Source organism: Anguilla anguilla, chromosome 10 (genome assembly GCF_013347855.1).
Source record: "Anguilla anguilla isolate fAngAng1 chromosome 10, fAngAng1.pri, whole genome shotgun sequence".
In the NCBI taxonomy this organism is placed as follows: Eukaryota; Metazoa; Chordata; class Actinopteri; order Anguilliformes; family Anguillidae; genus Anguilla; species Anguilla anguilla.
The window spans coordinates 46,477,748-46,485,837 of NC_049210.1; the positions used below are offsets into that span (position 1 = coordinate 46,477,748).

Below are 8,090 nucleotides of genomic sequence, written 5' to 3' on the forward strand. Positions count from 1 at the left end.
GGAAGGGGGTCCTGGGGTCACGTCGGGGTTTTCTCTGTGATTTTAACAAATGTGAAAGTCTGTGAAAAGCATGGTGTGTGTGTGTGTGTGTGTGTGTGTGTGTGAGCACGGTACAGCCACAGCAAACGAAAGTTAAACTCACTTCAGTCAGGCTGAGGAACCGTGTCAAACAGCCTTTACTGTTGAGAGGTGATGGTGACATCGGTGAAAGGCTACAAAGCCGCTGCTGCAGTCTTTGACAGGAAGTCTCACCTGCATCAGGAGAGACACGCAGTCACTCACCCTTTCTCCCCCCCTCCCCCCGCAGCCGCGCCCAGCACGGACGACGTGGCGCTCTACGTGGGCGTGGTCATCGCCGTCATCATGTGCCTGGTCATCTCCGTCATCGTGGCGCTCTTCGTCTACCGCAAGACCCACCGCGACTTCGACTCCGACATCATCGACTCCTCCGCCCTCAACGGCGGCTTCCAGTCGGTCAACATCAAGACCGCTCGGTCAGGTGAGCCCGAACAAACCAGAGTTTGGGGGTGGGGTGGGGTTTAGAGAGGGGCAGGCTGTCTGAAGTAAACATCTTAGAAACTAAATGGAAGAGATGAGGCCTAGCATGCTTTAGGTCACCCTACTAGCATGTATGAAGAAACAAACGGTCCTGCTCACCAGGACCAGAAGGTTCCATTTGGGTAAATGCTAGCGATGGTACCTGAAACTCCCCTGAGCTGCTGTAATGGGGCATAATGGCTTAATTAACGCAGAGCCTGTATCATATCCTCGGCTGTTTTTGCTAAAGAGCTGGATTGCTCCCCACTGTGACGCAAGGTCTATTCACGGTCTCTTTTTTATTCCCCCCCCCCCCCCCCCCCAAGATGTTTCGACAGATGTTAGCCAGTTACGATCAGTTCCAGACATATTGCCCGATTGACTTATCACGGAGCGCAGGAAGGTCGCACCGAACAGGTTGATGCTAGCATTAGCCCTCGTGTCAACACACAGGCGTTTGCACCTGTGGAGCAGCCGTCGGAACATTAAGGCAACCGTGTGCTTTTCGGCTTCGTGGATAAAGGCGAAAATCAAATATATATAAAAATGCAGCCACAAACAAAAAGCAGTTTTTACCGTGGTCGGCGCTGACAGCGAAATGTAATTACGCCGGGATTAAAAATGTCAGATGAGAGCTCTAGCCGCTTCTGCTAATCAGGAGCGCCGCCGGGGCTGGAGGGGGCCTTTCGCTGACACGGGGGGGCTTCACACCGACGCGTCAGAAGTTTCTGTTCCCCGGCCGGGGAGGGGGGGGGGCGGGGGACGCGCACGGGATTAAATGAAATGGAGGGGGAGGGGGGCGAGGAGCGGAATGCAGTTTGGGCTGCGGCAGTGTGAGCGTGTGTGTGCGAGCGCGAGCGTGAGCGTGAGCGTGTGTGAGGCCCGGGTGACATTTCATCAGCAGGCGCTCGGTGGCGAGGGCAGATCTGAGGCATTAATGAACAAAATTACGTTTCTTCCCTGTTTTTTTAATTTTTTTGGTTTCTCCCCCCCTTGGTCTCAGCGGCTTGCTGGCGGTTAATTAAATTTCCCCAGCGGCGGTAAGTGGGCGGGATGACGAGGGAGACGGAGATGTAAACACCGCGGTGCGGGACGGCGGGATGGCGGGGTGGTGGGGGGGGGGGGGGGGGGGGGGGGGCTTGTTTGTCAGACGTTAGCCTTCGCTCAGTTACGTCGAGGGCACAGCCGCCATTTGCCGGTGTGGAGGGGACTCTTCCCGCGCGGCGCGGCGCGGCGCTAAAGTGCTTATGTAACCGACGCTAAACGCACGGGAGCGCCAGAGGAGAGAGAGTCCGGTCGCTGCTCCGCGCCGCTCACCGGCGCACCTGAGAGCAGCTCTGCGTTACTCAACCCGCTCTTCCTCCCGCTGCTGCTGCTGGCCGCCCTCCACTCTGACCACTCGAGGATGAGGAGGGGTGGGAGAGCGAAGAGCTCTCGCAGAGACATCCGCCGGGCGCCGCACCGAAAGCGAGGCCGGTGTGAGCGTTCATTTACGCGCGCGTCCGTGCGGCGTTGCCGGGGTTACCAGGGTTGCCGTGGTGAAGCACACTCAGCACCAGCAGCCACTCAGCAGCAGCACTGCTTCAGGTGCCACCTGTGCCCCCTCACTTCAGCGGGCACTGGACCCTGAACTGTGTGTGTGTGGAGTTCCTCTCCATTAAAATGACATCATTTCTCACAGGCCATCTGATTGGATGATTTTAAGTAATATACTCAGCGAGGATATCGTGTGCTGGAGCTGTAGTCTCTTGTCGGACGCAAGCCTGCAAACTAAAAAACGTCCTCCTCTCCTCCCCAGCGGACCTCCTGACCGCACCCCCGGACCTCACCTCAGCTGCTGCCATGTACCGCGGTCCCGTCTACGCCCTCCACGACGTTTCGGACAAGATCCCCATGACCAACTCGCCCCTCCTGGACCCGCTGCCCAACCTGAAGATCAAGGTGTACAACTCCTCGGGCCTGGCCACGCCCCAGGAGGACCCCGGCGATTTCGGCTCCAAGCTCTCGCCCAAGGTCACGCACTCCCTGCTGGACGGCGAGACCATGAACCTGCGCAGCCAGAGCCTGGCTCGAACCCGCGACCCCTCCTGCACCGCCTTCGGCTCCTTCAACTCCCTGGGGGGGCACCTCATCGTGCCCAACTCCGGTCAGTGCCCCACTCCTACAGCACTCCACAGTATCACGTACACCCTCCTTCCCCTCCCCAAAAATAGACCAGATTTTTTTTTGGTTGTCGCCATAAACAACACAACCGAGCGCGCAACCTTTTGGTTGTCAACAGCGAGCTGTTGTACCAGGAAAATCTATTAACCCGAAACCCATTTGGAAATGGCACACGACTGCACATCTTGTCATTATACGAAATGTGAAAGCGTCTATGCAACATTATTCATAATGACTTGGCATAGATAAACTGTCAGTTACTATAGAAATCTCTTCAGAAGCATTCTGCCGTGTAATGTGTTCACATTTTTATTCTGTTCTAACACTCCCTCCCTCCCTCCCTCCCTCTCTCTCTTTCGTTTTCCTGGCGCTCGGTAAACGTTCAGCTGCAGGACAGAACCATGGCAATGCTAAATCAAGTGTGTGCTAAATCAAGTTACTTAATCACATGGAAGAGCGAATGAGAGAGAGAGGGAGAGAGATGGGAGCACAGTGTATCGCATATTCCGCGGCCTGGCGGAAGCTACAGTTAGCTTGCAAATGGACTTTGTTTCATTAAATCAGTGCTAATTGATAGAGCAGTCGTTAGCCATTCTCGCTCATTCGTCTCCCTGCTGTGGCGTGCTGCTAATATTTTCCGCAGTGGTACGCTATGGAGTGCCAAGCCGTACCGGGCTACTTTAACTCTCTCCAGTGGCGTAAAGAACAGAGCATCTTTGACGTCTTACACTTATTATTATTATTATTATTATTATTATTATTTTGTTGCAGAAAAGAAAAGAACACTCGCCTACACAGTCCTTCGCAGTGTTCGCTCACGGACGGCTGTCAACGGTTTTTTCGATTGGCAGTAAACGGGGTTTCAGCCGATAAACGCGGGGCCGTGTGTGCGTCCCCAAGCGCGGCGAGCTCGTTAGCGCTGGCGGCGCTAATGAACCCCGCTAACGCGCGGGCACGGCCGGCGACGTAGCGCCAGCGCTAACAGGGCGTAGCGCACGGGCAGCACAGTCGCGGGAAATCCCACTAGTGCCATGAATAAAAAAGCCGCGCGGAAAGAACACGGGGACGAGAAGTCGCGCAGGAGGTGGGGGAGGTGGGGGGGGGTGGGGGGGGGGCGACGCGGTAACCATAGAAACGGCTCTCGCCGCGTTGTCTTCTTAACGTATTAGATCTAGCTCATTAAAATGGTGAGGCTGCTGTTCCTGGCAGTGTTTTCCACAAGGCTTCCATTGTCCTACAACACAACATTTATATAGTTTGTGTATTCTTACAAAGCCGTTATTCTAATGACAGTAGCTGGAATATCTTACATCTATTTCATGTAATAATGTAGTGGCAGCACTTGTATGTGTATAAATGATACACTCACGTGTTAGCTATGCAATAATAATAAGTTTCATTCTGGATCTTCTGTTCGCATACCACTTGTTGGGACATGGATTTTTGGTGAGCCAGTTGTACTCTGACTGTAGGGTCACAATTGTTTGCAGTGTAGCACAATATCAACGCAGGAATCTTATTCTCTGTGGACCACAAAGCTATTTCAGACAAAATATGGCATCTTAAAAAACCCACCTAATTAAGAAATATTTGCGGCTTGTTAAAATTCTGGGATTGCGGTTGTGGTTGGAACGAACACCAGCACACACAGGGGGGCCCCGGGGCCGAGTTTTGGGGGCCCCTGCTTTACGGCGTTCTCTCACTCCGGCCTCCGTCCGCTCCAGGCTCAGGCGTTCCCGCTTTCCCCCCCCCCCCACAATGCCCTGGGGCCCGGGAGGTCCTCCCAGCGCGCCGAATTAGCGAGCGACGGGTAGAGCGGCCGATCACCGCGGCTCCCCCCCCATCTCCCCCGAGCGCCGGGCAGGGGGGGGGCCAGCTCTCCGCACGGCGTGTAAATCGCTCACGCCTGTGAGCCCTGGCGCGTCGCGGCACACGTAATAACCGGATTAGCCTGCTCCGGCGATTAGGAGCGGAAAGGGGAAATCATCCGCGCGCGGTGTTCCCCCCCCCCCGCGCCCGCGGTGCTGGAGGAGGAGTCTATCTCACACGGATCCGTCCCGAAACCGGTCTCCCGTGTGTGCGCGGTGTGACGGAAACAAGGTTTGAAAGAGTGGGTTGGCTCCTCCACTGCCATTTACACAGTGTTGCATTGTGGGATTGCGCAGGGTGCTGTTGGGGGTGGACCACCGTGGTAGAAGTGTATTGAGACATTCACAAATGCATTTTTTTCGTTTATTTTCCAGAGGCGTTCATGTGAATCTCTGCGCACTCATATGGCAGAAGTGCACTGCCAGGTCCAGCCAGGTTCTCATACATTTGTTTTCAGTAGTCATTGGCTCATGACTCTGATTTAAATGCCCTGCTCTAGCTGTTGAGTGAGGTGTGCTTTGTTAGGGTTGGGGGAGTGAAAACCTACAGGATGGTAGATCTCCAGGAACAGGGGCTGCTTACAGTCTTACAGTATGCCGACATCTCAACTTCAACACAGCTGGGAAGGCGCTGGATTGTAGCTTCGAGCGATCTCGACGATCTCGACAACTTCTGCAGCTATTTCCGTGGCAGGCAGAACACCTCACATGTATGGAGTAAATCAGCGCTGCTGTAATACGCCTGTTCAGCAGCGGCGTTTGGGTGTGTGATACGAGCGGTTTTGTGTCGCTTGGTTTCAGACGGGCGAGCAGTCAGACCTTTCAGGTCCCCGCCTAATTGCCCAGTTTGACGGCGGCACGCTGCTGCTCTGTGGGGCGGCAGGCTAAATGTCACCCCCAGAAACGTTTCGGCGCGGGGGACGCGAGGGGATCGATGGCGCGTCCTGGCGGGGGGGGAGAGCAGGGCGGGGGGGGGCGGAGCCGTCACGCAGAGAGCTTAAAATGCGCCGTGAATCGTCGTGACGACCGTCACCTGATGCTCCACGCATTGTGTGTGCGGCTCTGGATCAGAGCGAACGCCTAATGGCGGTAATGTGATGTGATGTAAAGTGTTATTACGTGTGAGTGTGTGTGCGTGAACACACACGGTAAAATGTCCAGAGTTAACTCCACTCTTAACAGTGTCCTTCTCTGGACCATGGTGGGGCCGTACTTACTCTGTAGATTTGATTTAATGCTGGGAATTTTATTGTGTAGGCGTGCGTGTGTGTGCACGCGCGCGTGTGTGTGTGTGTGTGTGCGTGCGTGCGTGCGTGCGTGCGTGCATGCGTGTGCGCGCGCGCGCGTGTGTGTGTGTGTGTGTGTGTGTGTGTGTGTATGTATGTATGGGTGTGTGTGCCCGAGCCGTGTTCTCTGTACTGAGGTCCGCTCTCTCTCTCTCCCCCAGGCGTGAGCTTGCTGGTCCCGGCGGGGGCCGTCCCGCAGGGGAGGGTGTATGAGATGTACGTGACGGTGCACAGGAAGGACAGCATGAGGTAAGCGTCCCCGACAACGCCCCCCGGCAACGCCGAGCCCCTCCCTGATTCCGACACGCTGTGAGTTCAGCTCGGCCCGGGAGCTGTGATATTCACCTGCAGTTATCACACACACACGGGGGGGACCTGGCCTTTTCAGACTCACCAGTGGCCTCGTACCCCACTGTCAGCTATCCCACAATGCAACGGGCAGAGAAAAGGGCTCGCAGAGAACTACTAATTACCAAAAAAATATTACCTGTGTGTTCTGTGCCCCCAATGAACAAAATGAGTAAGTTTTTATATTCAGTTATTCTGTTGGGATAAATGTCACGCCAGTCCCGTAATATAACTTCAGTGGAAGTGCTAGAAAGCTTTCAGATTAGAATGAGACCTGTCGTTACCGGAGCTGATCCCAGGTCAGTCTCACCCGCTCCTTTTGGGTCCCAGGCCCCCCGTGGAGGACGTGCAGACTGTCCTGAGTCCGGTGGTGAGCTGCGGCCCCCCCGGAGCCCTGCTGACCCGCCCCGTCATCATCACCATGCACCACTGCGCCGAGGCCGACAGCGAGGACTGGCAGATCCAGCTGAGGAACCAATCACAGCAGGGCCTGTGGGAGGTGACTAATCTCTACCTGTCTACCTGCGATACCAGTGCCTCTTCTCCAGAAAAACACTCCTCTGCCATTTGCCTCGTTGCAGTGTGTTCTGTCTGTGTGTGTGTGTGTGTGTGTGTGTGTGTGTGTGTGTGTGAGTGTAAGTGTGTGTGTGTGTGAGTGTGTGAATGTATGCTTGTGTGTGCATCGTAAAGTTTTCAGGAGCCTGTTCCCATGCGGCATGAGTGTTGAGTTCATAGATAAATTGATAGGTTCCCCTCGGCCAATGAGGTCACAGACCAAGAGTGGAGGATTGTGGGAATTGATGCAGAAATAGGAACTTGTTTCAAAGACATGGGGGGGGGGGTAGTGAGGGGGGAGGGGATGAGCAGACATGAGAAATAAACAGCCTCATTAATAATGGAGAGCAGGAAATAAACTTGCTGTGCAGCGCAAGGTTCGGTAAACAAGGGAGAGAGACTCGATCAGACGAGGGCTGCAGAAAGGCTCTTATCAGGAGGGATTCGTTCCAGAACCCCACCCCCCCCCCCCCCCCCAACGGAGCCCAGAGCCGCCTCGGGTCCCTGGTGGGCCGACGATCGCAGCCTGCCCCCCCCGGCCCTATCGGCCATGAAATTCGCCCTCCTCAAACCCCCCCCCCCCAATCCGCCCAGTCGCCCGTGAGCGCATCCGCCGCTGTCCCCGATAAGGCCAGCTGGAGGCGCCGCCGCCAGTGCGTCCCGAGGACAGCCCCTTCGCCGTTATCGCGCCCGCGCACAATGCCCCCCCCCCCAAACCCCCCACCCCCCCGCTGTAATTACAGCGATCCCAGGGATGCCACACCACTGCTTTTCCTCACAACATTCCTCCCCCCCCCCCTCCCCCCCTCCCGGTGAATCCCTTCTTCAAGGACTTCTAGCTGAAGGAACAAAATGTATTTACAGTACATCTTTCTTTCGGGCTCGTTGAAATATACATGAACTCGACCGCGCCAGACATCACCCTCCGCCCTAACCCTATCCCTCGATCGCTTTCAGAAAGAGTCAGAAAGACAGACCAGATTAAATTCCTCACTTCTGCTCTTTTTATTTTTGAAGAATTGTTTTATAGGTTACCTTGATTCAAATTTTATTTAATTTTTTTGTTTAACTTTTCTTCATTAGGAAAAAAAAAGTCTTATTTTAAAATAATTGATTTCCTTATGAACTCATTATCCAAAGCCAGCTCATATAAAGGGTTTAGGCTAGGTTTGGGGTGAGTCCCAGGCAGAATTATAATTGTAATGTATAATTACAATTAAGAGTTTCTTACAAAGGCTCAAGAGACTTTCATTTGGATGCATAGAGAAGTGCACAGAAGCCTGCAGCTGAACTGCAAACCTGTATATGATTTGTTGCACTCAAAGCTCTCTCT

General features: G+C 54.5%; 1 protein-coding gene across 2 annotated transcripts in view; it reads left to right on the forward strand.

The window, feature by feature from the left end:
* Positions 1–8,090, forward strand: part of si:ch73-72b7.1 (netrin receptor UNC5C) — a 165,513-nt gene that overhangs the window by 146,333 nt on the left and 11,090 nt on the right. For both annotated transcript variants that reach the window (XM_035380102.1, XM_035380103.1), the window contains 4 exons: positions 308–499; positions 2,336–2,683; positions 6,016–6,103; positions 6,533–6,701. In XM_035380102.1, the coding sequence (XP_035235993.1) occupies positions 308–499; positions 2,336–2,683; positions 6,016–6,103; positions 6,533–6,701 (797 nt within the window). The remainder of the gene's footprint in view (positions 1–307; positions 500–2,335; positions 2,684–6,015; positions 6,104–6,532; positions 6,702–8,090) is intronic.